Source organism: Petaurus breviceps, unplaced genomic scaffold (genome assembly GCF_028583685.1).
Source record: "Petaurus breviceps papuanus isolate PSGF00001 unplaced genomic scaffold, PetGlider_PUasm1.0 419, whole genome shotgun sequence".
Taxonomy (NCBI): Eukaryota; Metazoa; Chordata; class Mammalia; order Diprotodontia; family Petauridae; genus Petaurus; species Petaurus breviceps.
This window is the reverse complement of record NW_027186324.1, coordinates 6,618,514-6,638,581: the sequence shown is the minus strand read 5'-3', so window position 1 is coordinate 6,638,581 and position 20,068 is coordinate 6,618,514. Positions and strand designations below refer to the sequence as shown.

At 35.0% G+C, this 20,068-nt stretch overlaps 1 protein-coding gene across 2 annotated transcripts in view; it reads right to left on the bottom strand.

Moving 5' to 3' along the window:
- The window catches only part of MOSPD2 (motile sperm domain containing 2), a 48,163-nt gene that overhangs the window by 3,449 nt on the left and 24,646 nt on the right, over nt 1-20,068 (bottom strand). For both annotated transcript variants that reach the window (XM_069100637.1, XM_069100638.1), the window contains exons 5-14: nt 19,398-19,552; nt 16,427-16,487; nt 14,356-14,394; nt 11,291-11,415; nt 9,911-10,087; nt 9,325-9,437; nt 3,863-3,959; nt 2,115-2,211; nt 1,616-1,745; nt 745-844 (exon numbers count right to left, since the gene is read on the bottom strand). In XM_069100637.1, the coding sequence (XP_068956738.1) occupies nt 745-844; nt 1,616-1,745; nt 2,115-2,211; nt 3,863-3,959; nt 9,325-9,437; nt 9,911-10,087; nt 11,291-11,415; nt 14,356-14,394; nt 16,427-16,487; nt 19,398-19,552 (1,094 nt within the window). The remainder of the gene's footprint in view (nt 1-744; nt 845-1,615; nt 1,746-2,114; nt 2,212-3,862; nt 3,960-9,324; nt 9,438-9,910; nt 10,088-11,290; nt 11,416-14,355; nt 14,395-16,426; nt 16,488-19,397; nt 19,553-20,068) is intronic.

Sequence of the window (20,068 nt, the reverse complement as noted above, 5' to 3'; positions counted from 1 at the left end):
TGCCTGACTACTTATAATTCAAAAAGGTCTACTTTTGTAGGGCAGGAAAAAAAAAAACAGAGCACTAACCTCGAGAGGTAGAGAACATTTTTGATTACCAGGAGCTGTTCAAGTTCACAGAACATGAAAGTGGGAATGGAGGCATCTAATTCTATCCTCCATATTTAACAGGTAAAGAAACTGAAGCATAGAGGTAAAATAACTTCTTCAGGTCCCACAATCAGGGACAGGCAGGCTTCCAAACCAGGTTCTGTAACTCCTGGTGTGAAAGTCTTCTCTATTACAATATGCCACAACTCTCACACTATCACCCCCGTGACCATCCATCAACCACCAATCCAACTGGCCACACAGCACTACAGTAAATCCACAGGCTGGCAGGAATAAAACCATTATGAACTCATCTTGTGTAATAAATAGTACTTCCCCCTACTAGATATTTGAAATCCCTAAAGGCAAAGGTTTTGTCGACTTTTCTCAAAACTCCCCAAAGCACTCTATACTTTGCACAGTTGTCTTTTCATAAATAAATGATTGGGACTCAAAAGATTTACAATTCTCAAAGGTAAAAATTCCATCCATTGCCTGTTTGGGACTTCCCCAAGAGGAAGACTTTTTTCAATCTCCATTATAAAATATTATTTCTCTTTAACTTGGAAAAAAATGGATTTCTAATGTTGATAAAGGTGAACAGTTTGAATTTGATTTTAGTATTTATTTAACTTAGAAAGAAATAAAACTTACTTGTAAATGAATATCTTCATTGCTTTTGGATGGAATGTTAAAAGAGTTTTCTTTTAATGTAAGAGAAGATGGTTTACTGGTATCAACGTGGCATCTTAACCTGTGAAAATTTTCTTTAATCTTAGTATACAGCATTCAGCAGAAACAATTCAAACTAAAAATTTGAAAACTCCCTTCCTAGAGTAATGAGGTCACATCACCCTTCTCCAATCCTCCTAAGTGGTACTAGTAATCAAAAATAAGAGGCAATCTCTACCTTTTTTGTTCTGGCTGGTATTTTAGTGAACAAACTGTTAACACCTTAAGTGCACTAAAAGCAATGATGAGATACGTAAGAAAGTAGAAATTCAGGGTAATAATATTAATCTATGGAACCATAATAGGTTTTTCATTCTTTAGAAAAATCAGTTATATAAAAATTTGGACTTAATATATTTACAAGTGTATGGAAGTAATCTTGCTTTGTTATATTTATTTTAAAATGTTGTACCTATTCTGTTCCTAATAATAAAGAAAAAATTTACACCTGATATAATAGTTGCTTTAAACAGATAAACACATCTTAAGAGATTTCAAGTATCCCAATTTAAGGTAAATAGCTATATACAATTCAATGTATTTTTTGCTTCACGGATGGTCTGAAGTTTAAATTAGAGATATCTGACCTGTATTTATTTCCAACATGAAGTCCCATGTAAGTAAGGCCACTCAGACTTGAACAGAACTTAATTCATTTTCTATTTCCTTTTAATTATGTCACAGTTAAGTCTCAGACATTAACTCCTCTTTTCATTCACATTAAAGTGACTGTGACTGATGTCTCAGTCAACACGGGCACATTTATTTTTTACCTACATGCACACCAGCTTACCTATGCTCCATTATTTTGCTTCTGGGTATGTCCTTCCAGAACTGTGCTAGCTCTGCCGCCCCTGTACCACAAGGCTGTTCCATTTCTGCAGCCATTATTAGAAAACGATCTTGAGGGGAAATTGTGAAACCTTCAGTCCCAAATAATTCAGCACAGCAATGAAGGAGAGGGAAAGGAAAAAAAAAAGGGAGAAGGATAAAAGAAAAGGAGGTATGTAAAGAAAGAGGGAAAAATGTCATTTGCATGTCTGGATCAAGACACTTTTTTTAAACTTTTCAAATTATTATATTTATCAAAATATTTATATTATTTACTTTTCCAACCAGAACATCCTGATTTAATCTTTTGATTGTAAGCCACAATTTTAGAACAATTTTTTTTAAAAAAAGAGGAAAAGAAATACCGATTTAATAAAGAAAAGGTTCTTTTAAATATTAAAGATTGAAATTTTATTGGTAGCTAATAAAATACCACTTGACAGTGACTTGATTTAACTTACCCCCATGAAGAGACACCACTATATCTAATGACGAACCAGGGTCACAGCAACTATTACTTGGCTTAACTCTATATTTGTCTGGAGCTGTTGTTCTCACCTGAAACAGTAAGTGCACTTAGGTAGATTAAAAATTCCAGCTTCACTTAAAGTCAATTTCATCCAATACAACAAAGCATTTTTTGAATGCCTGCTATGTACAATGCACTGTGTTAGGCTAAAAAGATGAAACTATCCCTGCCCTCAAGGAGATTATATTCTACAAGGGAAGATATCATATGTACATAAGAATATGCAAAATATGGAGAGAAAATACACAATAATTTCAGGGAATGGAGAAAGAACAGTAATAACTGTGGATTTAAGGAAAGATTCCATGTAGGAAATGGTACTTGACCTGAACCTTGAAGGAAGTGAGAGTTTCTAAAAGACAGGGGCAATGAAAGAGAGAATTATGATCAGGGAGGCAGAAGACTGCCAAATATCAAGCAGTAGCACAATCAAGGTAAGAAGCGTTAAAAATAGTTTGAATGTGAAATGAACTAAAACAAAAACAATGTTCAGGTCAATAGCATACTCTTATGGAGGCATTAGGGTGGAATGAACCTCCGATCTCACTGGTGCAGTAAATTTACAGTAAGAAAATTCTTATTACCAATAAAGGCTAACATGCTCTGAAGCTTGGGAATCTCAAGACAGCTGTCCAGGGCACTGAAAAGCTGAATGACTTACCCAGGGTGTCAGAGATGGGACTAAACCCAGCACTGTCTGACTCAACAGGCACTGCACCAGACTGCCTCTTATGTTACTTAAAATCCCCCAGAAAATTTAAAAAGCAATCTTGATGGATAAGCATATAAAATCTTTGTTATAAAAAATAAATATATCAAAGCCAGTGACCTAGTATTTCTCATGATCCTTGCTGAGCTACCATAAGTACTTGGATCACAAAAGTACATAAGACAGGAAAAGAATGATTTGATTCTATACAATCCGGAACTACACACAAAAATGCTATGTGTTTTGTTCACTAATAAAACCTTAGATAACAATCGTGTAACTAAGAGCAGTAAAGCAATTTTAATACCTATTAAATATTAAAGTTTAAAACATTAGTGCACAAAAACCATAAAAGTTAAGTATACGTGCATAAATACATATATACACATATATCCATATATCTACATGTTATAGGTATCATGTTCGTTAATGAGATAAATGTTAAATTCAAAACTTGAAAGTACACACACTGAAGGACTGAACCATCCATTCTGTAATTCCATCTGTCTTTACTGATTGGATAAGTTAAATTATTTACCCCATAAGGCAAGTGATTTGCTAGTACTGTAATTTATGTTGACTTATTTAACACTGAAGCTTAATGCTGCATATTATCTTATAATTCAATATTAGGTTTTCTGGAGAAAAAACATTGCTTGGGTAAATCAAAGTCCAGGTAGTATAAAAATAAGTTATAATTCTATGTTTAAAAGGTAGAAACCTAAAACAGTGGACAGAAGACAGCAGCTTTTAGAAAAGTTATGACGTGTCTTACATTTATAGACAGACTCTTATGGCTGTATATTTGATCACAGCCATAAAAGTCTGTCTATAAATCATCGATCTTTTGAATGTTTTATTACTGAAATGATTCCTTCTCCAAAACTTGCCTGGATGACCTTATATTCACCAGATGACTTCCTTAAAATTAGACTGATTTTGTGATATTCTGTAGATTTTAGGCGATTTACCTTAAATGCAACTACATTTTTTGTTACATTTGTGAGAATTATTAAGCACTTCTTCTCTCCAATTTCTTTGGATCCAAAATAAAGTTCTTCAGCAGGGCTATATGTAAACAAAACAAGACTGCTATTTAGTTTGAATAATTCTTTGTACTACACTTAGGATTAATTTCAATCAAAACAAGCTAAACGTGTTTCTTTAGTATCAATACTTAGATAAAGAAATCTGTTGATATAAACTTGTCCAAAAAGACAAAAAGTGGTTGTTATTCTACTTTTATAAACACAATATATTTAATTTATACAGTAACAGGAGTTAACCTATGACAAAATCCAAAGTAACAAAATCATAATGATGACTCAGTTATATAGTGCCATAAACTGCTTCTCCACAAGTCTGTGAAGTACACAGTGCGAGTATAATTATCTTTCATTTTGCAAATTTAAAAAAAATGAGGGTCAGAAAAGTAATCTCCCCATAATAATAAAGGTAAAGGCTAAAATTCCAGTTATTTTTCCTTCATCACCTCTTATATCCTGAGACAACAGAAAAGAACCAGGAAGGGTATTTCATGAATCCCTTAATGTATGAACTCAAAGTACATCTAACATCTTGAAAGTTATTTAAAATTGACCAAAACATGAAGAATTAATGAATTGAAATTAGAGCTACAAGATAATGAAAAACATGTTTTTACAAAAACCGAAACTAGCAGTAAATAATTTGGAATCATAAGAATAGAATGAAATTAAAATGAAAGTATACAATTTTGATTTGGGGACGTCTTTCTTATAATTTAGACAGAAATTCAGCATTATAAAAAACTGAAATAAAGTTTTGGGTAAAATTACAAGGAAGAACTCATGACAGAATGTTACTGTTTTCAACTTAGAATTAACTTAATGTTATTTGCCCCTTTCCTCAATGACATTAAAATATAATTCAGTAACACTTCTGAATTACAGTTTACTTGGTCAAACTGCATCAGGCCTCTCTGAAGGACAATATGAAATCACAATATTTTGGTTCATTAAAAAAAAAAAAAGATATAGGGGGGAAGAGACAAGATGTCAGAGTAAAAACAGGAACTTTGCTGGGCCTCCTCTCCAACCACCTCCAATGTCTGTAAAATATAACTCTAAACAAATTTTAGAGATACATAACCCACAGAGAGACAGAGGGAAACAAATCTCCCACTGAAGGCAGCCTGGTAGGCTGACAGAAAGGGTCTATTGCACTGTGCTAGGAGCCACTTGGTTCTGGCCCTGGGGTGGCCCTGACCAGCAGCACAGACTGGCCAGAGCAGACTTCAGGAGAGTGAACCACCAGCAGCTGTGGCGGTTTCCAGACTTCTCAACCCATAAACACCAAAGAGAAAGTAAAAGGTCAGTCAGGAACTCTGTTGGAACTGGGTGACTGAAGAGCGTGGTCTGGCCCCTGCCCCCTGGGGGAATGGTGGCTGAGGCAAGGCAGCTGCTGCTGTGTGGCTGCCTCCAGAGCTCCTGGCCTGTAGATTGTAGGGGGAACAAGTGACCATTCAGAGGGTAATTGCTCTTGCTTTCACCTGCTTGGATCTGGATCCAGTTGGTCCTGGAGTGTGTGGCCAGTGTGACAGAGATTGGGGTGTCTTCAAAGAAGGTGCCCTCCTCAGACCTCTGACCAAATTTGCAAAAACCCCAGTGATTTGGGACATAGCTCTCTCCATTCTGGAAGCAGAGTTCTACCATGGCAAAGAGTTCAAAAGTCAAGTAATTGACTGGCAAGATAAGCAAGTAGAGGAAGCACAAACAGACCACTGAATCCTTTTTTGGGGACAAAAAGGATCAAAACATGGAACCAGAAGAAGTCAATGAAGTCAAAACTCCTGCATCAAAAGCTTCTAAGAAAAATATGAACTGATTATAGGCCAAGGAGGAGCTCGAGAAGGATTTTGAAAATCACGTAAGAGAAGTGAAGGAAAAATTGGGAAGACAAATGAAAGTGATGTAAGAAAATCATGAAAAGAGAGTCAACAGCCTGCTAAAGGAAATCCCCCCAAAGTACTGAAGAAAATATCACCTTAAAAATAGTCTGGGGTGGCCAGGTGGCACAGTGAGTAAGAGTGTTGGCCCCAGCATCGGGAGACCCAGGATTGGTTCTGGCCTCAGATACTTGGCACCCACACAAAATAACTGGCCGTGTAACCTTGAGCAAGTTACTTAACCCCAATTGCTTTAAAAAAAATAGTCTCTAATTCAAATGGCAAAAGAGGTCCAAAAAGCCAATGAGGAGAAGAATGCCTTAAAAAGCAGAACTGACCAGATGGAGAAGGAACTTCAAAAGCTCAATGAAGAAAATAATTGCTTCAAAATTAGATTGTAGCAAATGGAAGCTAATGAATTTATGAGAAATCAAGATACTATAAAACAGATCCAAACAAATGACAACATAGAAGGCAATGTGAAATATCTCACTGGAAAAACCACTGACCTGGCAGGAGAGATAATTTAAAAATTATTGGACTACCTGAAAGCCATGATCAAAAAAAGAGCCTAGAAATCATCTTTCCAGAAATTCTCAAGGAAAATTGCCCTGGTATTCTAGAAACAGAGTGCAAAATAGAAATTGAAAGAATTCACTTGAAAAGATTCTTGAGAAAGATACCCAAAAGAAAACACCTAGGAATATCATAGCCAAATTCCAGAGTTCCCAGCTAAAGGAGAAAATATTATAGGCAGCCAGGAAGAAACAATTTGAGTATTGTGGAAACATAATCAGGATAATCCAAGATCTAGCAGCTTCTATACTAAGGGACTGTAGGGCTTGGAATATGATATTCCGGAGATCAAAGGAGCTAGGATTAAAACCAAGAATCACCTACCCAGCAAAACTGAGTATAATGCTTCAGGGGAAAATATGGTCCTTCAATGAAATAGAGGACTTCAAGCATTCTTGATGAAAAAATCAGAGCTGAACAGAAAATATGACTTTCAAATACAAGAAGCATGAGAAGGTAAACAGGAAAAAGAAAGCATAAGGAACTTATTAAAGTTGAACTATTTACATTTCTACATGGAAAAACTATAATTGTAACTTCATGAGACTTTTCTGTTATATGAGGATACTTGAAGGGAATATATATGTATAGTATGAATACATACAAGAGGATGTGTGTGTATAAATGCATATGTGAGTGTGTATATATGTATGCACATGTATACATAGAGGGCACAGGATCAGTTGAATAGGAAGGGATGATATCTAAAAAATAAAATTAAGAGGTGAGAGGAATATAGTGAGAGGAGAAAAGGCAGAATAGGGTAAATTATCTCATATAAAAGAGGCAAGAGAAAACTGTTACAATGGACGGGAAGAGCAGGAAGCTGAAAGGGATGGAACAACCTTACTCTCATTGAATTTGGCTTAAGGAGGGAATAACATACACACTCATTTTGGTATCTTACCCTATAGGAAAGTAGGGGAAAAGGGGATAAGAGGGGGGATGAGCAGAGATGAGGGAGAACAGACTGGGGGAGAGGGTAGTTAGAAGCAAACACTTTAGAAAAGTGACAGGGAGGGGTGGCCAGGGGGCTCAGCAAGTAAGAGCACTGGCTCCAGTGTTGGGATGACCTGGAGATCGAATCCCGGGCTCAGATACTCAGCACCACACCCAGAAATAACTGGCCGTGTAACCTTGAGCAAGTTACTTAACCCCAATTGCTTAAAAAAAAAAAGAAAAGTGACAGGGTCAAAGTAGAAAACAGAATAAGTGTGTGTGTGTGTGGGCGGGGGGGGGATAAGACAGAGGGAAATATAGTTAGTCTTTCACAATATAACTACTACGGAAATGTTTTGTGTAACTACACATGTACAATCTATATTGAATTGCTTATCTTCCCAGTGGGGGTGAATGAGGAGGGGAGAAGGAAAAGAATCTGGAAATCAAAGTTTTAAAAACAAATGCTAAAAAAATTGTTTTTTACATGCAACTGGGGAATAAGATATACAGGCACTGGGGTATAGAAATATATCTTGCCCTACCAGAAAGTTAGAGGGAATATGGGGGAGGATATAAGAGAGAGCAGATTGGGGGAAGGGGTACTCAGTAGGCTCATTATCTTGGGGTGTGGGGTAAGGTGAAAGACAGGGAGAAAATCTGTAACTCAAAATCTTGAGGAGTAAGGGTAGCTTCAATAATCTATCTTTCCGGGCATGGTTATGGGTATGGGTATAGGTGTGTGAATGTGAGGAGACTAGGGATGGTTTCATTCTTTTATATCTCTAGCCTGGTATATTATTTTACATAATAAAGGCTTCTTCATTGACTGATTGAAAAAAAAAATTTCTCAGTGGGTTGGACTACCCCAGAAGGCAGCCAGGCAGGCTGTAAGGGATTTTGAGACTTTCCTCTTTTCTAGCGATGAAGGGAAAGGGGGAGGAGTAGGGAGTGGCAGTGACCTGCCTTCTCATCCCCAACCTTTCTCCCCCTTCCCCATTCTCATAGAGACTTGACCTACTTGGCTTTGTGGAGATTATAGAGTCACAAAGTCATATGGTTGGAAGGGACCTTAAAAACCATGTGTTCTGGACTAATGTGGGAATATCTTTAATATGACCATATATCTATAGTCTCTATCAGATGATGCGCTGTCCTGAGGAGGAAGAAGTAGAGGCAGAGGGGTGAATTTGGAACTGAAAACCTTATAAAAACAAATGTTGAAAATGAAAAATAAATAAATAAATAAATAAGTAAACATGTGACATAAGAAAAAAAAGCAAAAAAACCCCTATCATCCCAACCTACGCGTTTGAATACTCTTCATTGCAGCAAGTATTTCCAGGTATCAAAAAATATTAAAAATTTTGCTTGTTGGGGCGGCTGGGTGGCACAGTGAATAGAGCACCAGCCCTGGAGTCAGGAGGTCCTGAGTTCAAATCCGGCCTCCGACACTTAACACACACACACAAACTACCCGTGTGACCTTGGGCAAGTCACTTAACCTCAATGCCCCTCCAAAAAAAAGGCAAAAAAAAAAAAAGAATTTTCCTTGTTTCTTTTAAAAGAATCCTTTTCATCAACTTTTGACATGACAGCAGTATTATCTTCAAACGGAGAAATAGCATAGACTGAGAACTGGCCTTGGAGCCAGAAGGACCAGTGTTGAGCTGTATGTTGGACATACATTGGCTGCGTGACCCTAGGCACGCTGCTTAAGCTCTTGGTACCAGGTGCCAGGATGGTAAACTGCAAAGAAGGTGATAACCTGTATTGGTAGGAGGTATTTTTTCATCCAGGAGAGTTCTCTAGATCAATGAACCCACAAGTCCAGTTCCTATTTCCTTATCTCTATATTTTCAAAAAGCAATGAACCACAGAGAACTGTCCTGTATTTCACAATTCTGTTAAAATAATTTAAAAACAAAATGTTACACACTCACACTCACACACACACACAGAGTAAGGGTAACCAAATCTTGAAATCTTTACCTGATGTGCAACAGGACTCCTTTAAACATGCTCAATGATTTCTTTAAAGTTTTTATCTTGGAATCCCCTTTATCAGACTCTTCTATTTTCGAAGTTGGTTCTACTGAGCTAATCTATTAGAAGACAAAACCCAATAATTATAGAGAAATGGAAGTTAATAAACCTATTAACAATTAAACAGTTTATTCTATTGAAAATAATGGCAATGATGGCATCATTATCACCATCACCACCAAAAATATTCCTTGAGTGTTACTGTGTGCTAGGCTGCAAGGATACAGAGAAACTGCAACGCACGTCCTCAAAAGATTTACGATCTCTAGGGACTCTCATACAACAGCCCCCTAAATTTAATTGAAATTAGATCACCATACTACTATCTCTTCAGCCCACTTAGAATGAACAGTTTAGGGAGAATAAATTATATACTGAAAAGTTATATTGCTTCAACAAAATAGCCAAAAGAAGGAAGAAAAAATTGGTGCAAATTGTGAATGTACAAGTTTAATGTCATTGAAGATACAAAATTTTCCATATGATTTTTTCCCATCTTTTATACCCAATGTCATCTTATTCTTAAAATTACCTTTCTGGGAATGACAACTTGTTCTTCGCTGGCATTTGCCTCCCCAGTTTCTTTATTATCTGTTTCTATATCTTCTTTACTTTCAGTTTCATCCTCACTGGTAATAGGTCCATTTTCACATAAAGGGGTTTGAAAATCATCATCCACTAGTGGTGGATAACTATACTTGAAAGGATCCTGAAACATAAAGAATAAACTATCAGTCGTTATCATAAAGATGTTAGCAAGAAAAATAAATTATTTCCCCCGGTGGATTTAAAATGTATTTGATCTTAAAGTGATATTATAGAAGTCGAATCATTTAAAACAACTTTTTATTATATTTTTAAACTTTCAGTTACAAAAGTTCTATGGGGAAATGATTAAAGAAAATAAGAAAATTTTTAAAAGCTATGCTGTTTCTAATTTAAAGACTCAAGAATAATGAACAGAAAGTTATACTGAGTAGATTTTTGGATCTGCCATTCCTTGGTTCTGACTGTAAGTCAAAGTCAGCCTAGTAATGACTATATGTTAACTTGATAGAAAAAAACATAAGTCTTTAAAAACAATCCCTGCATGTTTACCAAATAAGCATTGTAAGGGTTATGGGATTTAAAGATCTTCCATGCAGCATATTTGTAATCTCTATAGGCATTGTGAATATGGCATTGCTGATACAAGCATACACCGCTCTATAAAATGTTACATTTAAAAAATGTCTTTAGCACCACTAGTTTACAGTTTAATATTCACATAACTTATTATAACATTTAAGTGACATTCCCCTAAACCTAACTGCCAGTCAACCAGTCATAATAAAAGAATTGTGGGTTATGGAAAGAGAACTGGATCTGGTGTAAGAAAATCGAGTCCTGGCCCTTACACTCACTGCATTGCTGGCCACCAAGTACTTCCTCTCTCTGGGCTTCAGTTTCCTTATTCGTAAAATGAGACAGTTGGACTAGAATCAGGGTCGGGAACCTGTGGCCTTGAGGCCATGTGTGTCCCTCTAGGTCCTCAACTGCGGCCCTTTAACTGAATCTAAATTTCACAGAACAAATCTGTCACACCTGACGACTTAAGAGGGTCATATGTGGCCTTGAGGCCACAGATTCCCCACCCCTTGAAGATGATCATCACAAAACCTATGTTCCACTTGGCTTAAAATTTACAATTAATTTTGTTAAGGTCTTATACATTTCTTTTTGTGATGTGTAGTTATTAATTATATTTTAATAAATTCTTACTTTAGGACTACTGGCTATGTATGATCTTCCTCTATATAGTAATTATATTTTCCATTGTTGAATTTTTAAGGGTCACCCCCCCGCCCCCAACTAAGGAAAAACACAAGACTTTATCTACAAATATTTTAGACTTGTCAACCAGCATACTTACAGTTCCCCCCATGTGTGGGGGCAAGTACTCTATGCTGACGTACTCCTGCACTTCATTTTTACCAGTAAACTTCAACATGTTCACTGCTTCTGGACCAAGCCAGCCTTTCACAATTTTAAAAGCAGCTAGAGAACATACAATAATTTCATTAAATTGTTTCTTATTTAACTTATTGCACACATCACAAAAGGCTGGTCTAAGACTTTAATAGCAAACTTTTTTCTTAGAAGATATATTTATTAACATTTTCTAATGCTAGAAGACAGTTATACTATTATTGTACTTTATAGTTTCTAAGTGCCTAACATTCAGTAAGCCAAGTTGCCATAACCATCATTCAGTGTGCCATTTTCCCCAAGGCCTGGGACCTTGCAGAAATCCATGGTGACTCCAGCGGCTGCTGTTTCAAAGATTGGGCTCACTGATGACAAGGGTGGAATGAAATGGACAATGGTGTTAAGTAAGCTGCAGTGTTTTCACTGGCACTGCTTACCCATGAGGGAGCAGCCTGTGTAGGTTAACTTCATGTCAGAACATATCCCATGCATACCAAGACAGTACCTCAGGTGCACTGGATTGACATCATAATCAATCAACAAGCATTTAAGTACCTACTATGTGTCAAGCACTGTGAACAATCTGGGAACACAAGATTTTGGGCCCCAACTTTCTACCTCAATTCTAGATTTTCTCTCATTTAAGAACTCTCTCAGCCTGTCTTCCAGAACTCATCTAGCTGTGACAGCAAAGAACGAGTTACCTAGGAAAGGGGTAGGAGGGGTAAAAATAGCATGGAACCTCCATCAATGTGGTTGTTTGGTAATTCTCTTCTGTAAGCCTCCATTTTAATTTAGCCAATATGGATTTTTTAACTGGCCAAAACAGTTTGAAGCACATCCAGTGAGAAATAATGGAATATATATATATATATTTCTATTACTTAGGCATATGAATTTTTAACTGATCTTCTCTGAGCTCTCTTTATAATGCTGAAAAAAAAGAACTTTCTGAATCTTATTAGAAAATATAAACAAGGTTTGCAAAACTTTACATAGCATATATATTAAGGTTTCTTTATGAAATTCTTTTTTCTTTGTATAGAATTTTATGTATTTTAATATATCTTAAAGTATACTCAAGAAATAATATGTATGTTATATGTATATATTTTTAACCCATCCTAGTTCAACTTGTGTTTCTCAATATATCTTTAAAATACTTAAAAAGATATCTTAAACATATTCCAAATATATTTAAATATGTATTCAAAATATATAAATTGTTTATTATAATTAATAGACTACAAATATAGCTTAAAAACCTATTTTAATGTTCATTATATCTCAAATACATATTTTTAGATAAGATGAGCTAGGTTGACAAATATATAATACATGCATGCAAAAAAAAATTTAAAACCACAAGGTTTAAATATATTTCACATATATGTATATTTTAATATCCTATATATATATATATATATATTTTTTTTTTTTAAGTAAGGTAGGTTGAACCAAGATGGTGAAGTAAGTAAAAAAGATGTAATGACCTACTATCAGGAATTCCATGCTGATATGTCCTTACTTTTTTGACTGTGACAGCTTGGTATAAACCCCAAAGAAGTCAAAGCATATGGAAATTTTTCTTTTCAAGTATACTGTAATTCCAAATAGGTGGGACCAATTCACAGACTCACTAACAGTGTATTAGTGTATCTAACTTTCCTTAGCTCTTCCAATATTTCCCATCTTTCAACATCTTTGACACTTTTATGAGTGTGATAAGAAACTTTTCCAGGCTTATTTCATACCAATTCCTCTTCATAGCTGAAGAAGCTGACCTCAATATTCTGTTCTCATACCTCTGTTTATATAAGGTGTTCCTCATGTTGGAATACAATCCCTTTTACCTTCCCCTTTCAAAAACTATATATTCCTTCAAGGGTCCACTGACTTGGTAACCACTTTAAATTCTTTCCTACTGTGTTCTGAAGAAAATAGCAGAAGTAAAATGAAGTGAGGGCTTATTCTCCATGAAGTTTTCCGTGACCATCCCATTTGTTTGTATCTCACTTTTTCTTATGCTAAACTTTGATATGTGTTTTGCACCCACAAGAGGATGCAAGCTCCTTGAGGGCAGAAGGAATTTCATTCTTGTATTCCCAGGACCTACTACAGTGATATACACACAGACACGTAAAAAACACTTGTCGAATTGAACCAGTCTTCAACTATTATTCTAGAACAGTTTTAACCAAAGTCTCAAGGAAACAACTACAACATTTTATACCTTGGTTAAATGTGTTTTTATGGTTTTTTTTTTCTGCAGACTACGTATATAATGTATATGCATGTGTATATAAATATTTTTTCTTGTATTTGTGCCTAAACATAATATAACAGAATGCTAACATTTATTTTTATATGCAAGACAAAAAAAGTCATTCTAAAACTTTTCATGCCATGGTAAAATGAGAATTGGGAAATTTGGAGTCCAAGGACACAGACAAATCCTAGCTCTACTACTTAGCACTTGTAAGGCAATAAGCAAGTCCCTTTTATGTCTTAAGGCCTCACTCAATGGGAAAATGAAGTGGTTGGATTGGATAATAGCTAACTAAGGTCTCCTAGCTTCAAAACCCGTTGTAACTGAAAATAAGTTACAAAAGTAACTTATCAAGTGATACTGTTTGGTTTTTTTTTTTTTTTTTTTTTTAGCATTTTGGTCCTAAAGAGAACTTTGGTAGAAAGCAGGAATGTTTATAGCCCGAGATCCAATGGCCTCCATAACTGAACCAATTTTTGTGATATCCTACAAATTTCTCTGACCAGAGCTTCCCTGATAAAACTCTGATGCTTGTAGACAGATGCTTCCAGGGCTACCTCTGAAGTCTAGATAGACAGATAGTCCAGGGATTTCTGGACATTCTATAGGGTTTTAGATTTCAAGGAAGTTCATAAAACTTATTACCACCGTATATATGGATAAGGACAAAACATGAAGAGACTATGTGAGGGTAAAGGGTAGTTTTGCTATATGAAAATGCCCAAGTAATAAAAACTCACCATTCATTATCCATGGCATATCAAAGACTACAATTTTTGCTGAAAGATAAAAGAATGAATGAATTCTATAAGGCTTAACACTTCTATATATAGTAATACTCATTATCCATTTATAGCAATCCTAAAAATGACTGGTCAAGAAACTAAAACTGGGAAGCTTGCAAACTAGATGGCCTATAAGTAGGTGAAATGTCCAATATAAAACATCCAGTACAGAATAGACAGCACCAACAACATTGGGAGACCCAACACGTCATAATGATGTGATGTACTGTCTCCTGGCAACTCTTATCGACCCTGAATCTTCAACCACTGCTGTTGTCTTCTAAGCATGAAGAAATATAAGAAAGGACTGAGTAGTCAGCAAGCTAATGCCAACTACTGATAAAGGAGTAAAAGGGCAGGGAGAGAAGAAGACAGGGAGATTTAAAAAAGGCACAAAGGAAGTTAGGGAATGAGAGGGAGAGGGGGCAAGTGAGAGAAAGTACACACAACGCTGTTTGTTAGCAGTGAGGGAAAGTGAAAATTGGGCTATGAAATTTTGTGGGCCACTGAGTGTTTTGACAAGTGATTTCCAAATCATTGATTTGGTGAGTAATATTTTAAAAATATTTATTGAAACTGTGTCAAATTCTACTGATTATTTGTAAAATGAGTATGTTCAAGCAAACAAAAATAATTGATATGTTTAACATTATGCACTCTTAGCCTCTGCTTCCTAACACAAAAATATAATTTTCATACTGAGATGAAGATATCAAGAAGACGTTTATAAATGTGAGAAAGGACCAGAATATACAAAAGAGATTTGGTATTATTATTATAGTCTTAGAATTCAGATGAATAAAAATGGACCATCATTCTCAAGCATGCAGAGTTCTTGAAGCACATAATAAAGAACATAATCTGAGGACAGATCACTGTAGTTAAATCTCTCAGATAAATTTAAACTGTCTGAAGTTTTACAATTACATTTTAAGCATACAATTCAAAAAAAATTTCAAATACTTCATAAAATTATTTTTAAAAATATTACATGCATACAAAACTAAATGGTGGCTATAAAAATCTTACTTTAAAATGAATCTATGTAGTCAAAGTACATAGAAAACCTTCAAAGAAGACTATTGTAAAACTGATAAGATTAATGTGTGTATATACACACACATATATCATACACATACACACACATCACCCTAATTATAAATTAATCTTTCAATTTAATTCAGGTCACTGGCATTCAAATTCAAATTCATTTTGCATAGGTTCTTTGCTCCTTAATGTGCTTTGGTTACTTCAAATAGCCGTCAAGTATAATTATTCACAAGGTCTCCAAAGTCCTTTGAAAAGCCTAAAACACTACATAAACATAAACTTCAAAATTCTGGGCCCTTATCCTGGATACCAGCCAAATTGGCCTTTTCCTTAGACTATGAAGATCACCAGAATTCTTCCTAGAAACAAAGCTGAAAGGAGAGCTCACTTACGAAGAGATTATATCACTCAATATAAATTCAAAAACTGAGTGAGAAGGAGAAAAATATGCTCACATAGAGCTTTCTTCTTCTCTAGTATTTCATGTTAAAGCAATGCTCGGAGGGAAACTGGGAGTAAGTCATACCGCAGCATGTGAGCTATAGTATCCAAAAGAACAGTGGTTATAGTGTTATACAAGGATTTAGGTGGTTGTCGATTTGAATTTTTAATTTCTTCATCCTTCCATGTCCACTCTTCCTTTTTAAAAAGGTCTTCCTTTTTAACTTAGCTTAAAAATGTTAGCTTTCAGTTAGCAGTCAGAGAATACCCAAGTTGCTACAGAATTTTTTCTTTTGGGGAATTAATAGAAGTTCAAAAATATGATTTCTGTATACTAGACTCTATGATCAAAACTTTTGGGTGATATTCTGTGGCTGGGGGTTAACTGAAATTTTGTGAAATGCTATCTATTTTTTCTTCAATGAAAAAACAAAGCACCAGCACAGTAATTAATCAGGTCAAACTCTCCCTAAGTGCCAAAACATTTTCTATAGCTAAATTATATAAAATCTATAAAAAGAAACCAGTTACTTACTGAGATATTTAGGATAATAAACCTTAAAGCAGTTGATGATGAACCGAACAATTTCCATATCCTAAAATAAAGATGACATATTTAATAAATGAAGATTTCTACACTAAAGAACTTAAATGTAGGAGCGGCTAGGTGGCACTGTAAATAGAGCACTGGCCCTGAAGTCACGAGAACCTGAGTTCAAGTCCGGGCTCAGACATTTAACACTTACTAGCAGTGTGACCTTGGCAAGTCACTTAACCCCAACTGTGCTGCCTTTTCCCCTCTCCAAAAAGAATTTAAAGGTAACCTGTCAGAAGAAAATGGATGTGCTGACCACAAATGAAAACATGTAATTCAGAGCTATCATTAGACACTTCAGAAAGCAAGCCAGTGTTAGAACACAGATCCCACCTAATTTCTTGGAGCCTATTTTCTCATTTATAAAATATGGATAACATTAATCATACCTGCTTCACAGAACTGTTGTGAGGTATTCTACAGAAAGTGTGCTATAAACCTGAAAGCTCTCTTAATTATATCAATTATGATGGGAACAAAGGAAGTCTGGTTTATTGCTGTGTAAAGCTTGGCAGGGCCAACCTGAGCAAGTCTTGAGTTCTCTCAACTGTAAAATGAAAGGTTGGGGCCACTCTGGCCCTAAAGGTCTACAATGTCGTGTGTGTGTGCTCTCCCCAGATGCTCCATCTGTCCCAAATTGTGCTGTGGTAGGAACTGTGAGTGATATGTAATACTGAAATATGAAAGAAACACCATATCCTAATTTATAGGTAAATTTATCCTGGATTAATAGTGACATTTTTATTACGTAAAGGTGGCATATGAACTATCTGTTGTAAAGTCGGAATTTTCCTATAGTGAGTTGCTTTTAACTGGAATATACAAAATGTAAAGAATTTAGATTAAAAATAAATTCCAATTAATCATAATAAAGCACCTCCACAGAAAACAATCATCTGAATTTGACCTACAACTATTTCTGCCTTGCACTTTATCATGAGTAAAAAGGTTCTAGAGAGTAAAAATATGGGAATCACATTCATCACAAACTTATCAAGTTTACATTTACCAAAATAAAATAATGTGGTACATGAAATTTTTGGTAAACTTTATACTACATATTGGAAAGAAAGTCTCAACCTAACTTTTAAGACTCAAATTCCATTAAATGTAAAAGGTATGTGATTAAATCAAAGTGTGTTAACATAATATTTTCTTGGATTGAGATCTATCGGACTGATAAGAAAACATCTTTGGCATTAGTTATGATGAAAAGTGGTATGTTTATTTTGAGAATATTAAAATGAGCAATTCTAGCTCTGGAACTTAGTATCTGTATATCCTGGAGTCACATAAAATCTATAAAATGTCACATGATACTTAAAACTCCAGTTGAAGGATCAAAATAGCATTTATTGCTATTGGAGAAAAATTCCTGACACTACAATTCCCTACATTAAAGACCTCAAATGATGAGAGACTTAAAAACAAGACTGATTTTCAAACTTCATCTATGCCCTGCCAAAGAAGACAAAAAAGTGTAACAGCGACCCTCCTGCTCTCCTGGGTTGCTATAACCCTCAAATGCTATAAAAGGAGTTGAAAAGTCTTAGACCATTAATAATTTTCTCAAGATAGCAAATAACTTAAAAATGATGAAATACAAGGGTAGCTTAGCCGATAAAAGATAATACTACCAGCTGATAAAACCTAATTCTCATCCCTCCCTGTTCAGTGATTGGATATGAAACGACATTTTTCTTGCACCTGGTCTGAAGATGAAAAATTTAAAACATAAAATATAAAATGAACAGATGCATAATAATATTTTCAAACACCATAAAACTACAGATTTTAAATGTTTATTAAACCTCCCCCAAATTGACACCTATGCTAATGTTTATCTATTTGTACCATTTAATTTTGGTCAGACACTTATCTTTTCTTATGCTCAATCTAGGATGACTAACCTAAGGGGTCAAGGAAATATAGTACATAGTAAACTTTCAAAGAAGACTATCTTAAAACTCCTCTAAGATTAAAATATGAAAAACAAAAACTAAAATATTCCAGCTGATCTCAACTGCTTCTAGAGCATATAAGATAGTAGAAAGCTCTAAGGCAACAGAAGACCAAATCTGAGATTTGCTGGCTTTACACATTAAACAAGGGAAAAGCTCATAAGCAGAGCCAACCCAAAAGAATATAGGCAGAACTTCTGTCAAGTAGTCAAAGAGAGTGTGGCCAATCTGCCACTATTTAAATTTGCCCAGAGAAAAGTAAACTTAGGGGCAGCTAGGTGGCACAGTGAATAGAACACTGGCTCTGGAGTCAGGAGGACCTGAGTTCAAGTCCAGGCTCAGACACTTAATACAAAAAACTAGCCATGTAACCTTGGGCAAGTCACAACCCCAATTGCCCTCCAAAAAAGAAAAGTAAATTTATATCACAATCAAATGAAAATATTATATTTTGATATAAATTTTTTTTTCCTTAACCTTATTTCTATCTACCAGGTTGATTGGTTAAATATCATTACTATTAGTAGAGGCATTCTACTCTTGAGTATAGTCAAACAAGAAGACTTTTAGACTAAATCTATTTTGTATTATAAATGTCCTATTTTGGGGAAAATCAAATAAAGAGGAACAAAATAAATCTTTTGCTCTTATATGGTAAGCTTTCCTATGAAGTCTACCACTTTTATCTGAAACAATATAATAGGGACTGAATTCAATCACTTAGTTATAAATTGCAGTCATCATTTTTGAGGAATCATAGCTTAAGGTAAATCAACTCAGTACAGCTATTGTTGGGGGTGGGGAGGGAAGTAAAGGAAAGCTTCTCCCTTTATAGTCATAAACTTTACTACATCAGTTTTGATAACTGGAAAATAAGAAAATCTCTAAACATCATGAAATAGGCCAATTATCCTAAAAGTTAAAATCATAATGTCAATGAAAATACTTACTATGTTACTCAGTCCAGTTTCTGACATGTCAAACATCACTGTTAAAGGTTTTCCATTCTCTCTTTTGGCATAACGTTCTAGCCAGAAGGCTACAAGCTTCTTTTTGTCCAAAATAGTTTTATTGTCTTTTGTATGGAACTTCACTCTGAACCAGACTTGAATCAGAAGAAGTAGAAAAAATTTGTAGAAACATTAAAATTTTCCTAATGTAAAAAGAGTACAATTAATATAATTAATTTTCCTTGACATATTGCTTTCTATTTCATTTTCCCAGATATGGAGAATATTATTTCCTTCTAGGGAAGGTAGTATAGTATAAAAACACTGTAAAACAAAGAAAAAGTCAACTGAAAAGTATTAAGTGGTAGACTCAATTTTGCTATGGGAAATTAATAAATTGCTACAGTACCCTTCAGATAATTCTGTTTTAGTAAGTTTGGGCACGTGTTTATGACATAAATAGGCATACACTCACCTACTGGTAATTGGAATTCTAACTCTAACAAACGTTGCTATTTCAAGAATGTTCTTCCAAATAAATAATGTTCTACTGAAGTCAAGCTACAGCCTCCCCAACATTGTGTTTGCCACACAGACTATTACAAACACTAAATCACTGAATAATGATTGAACTAAAATGATTCTGAAATGACTGAACTAAAATTATCTTG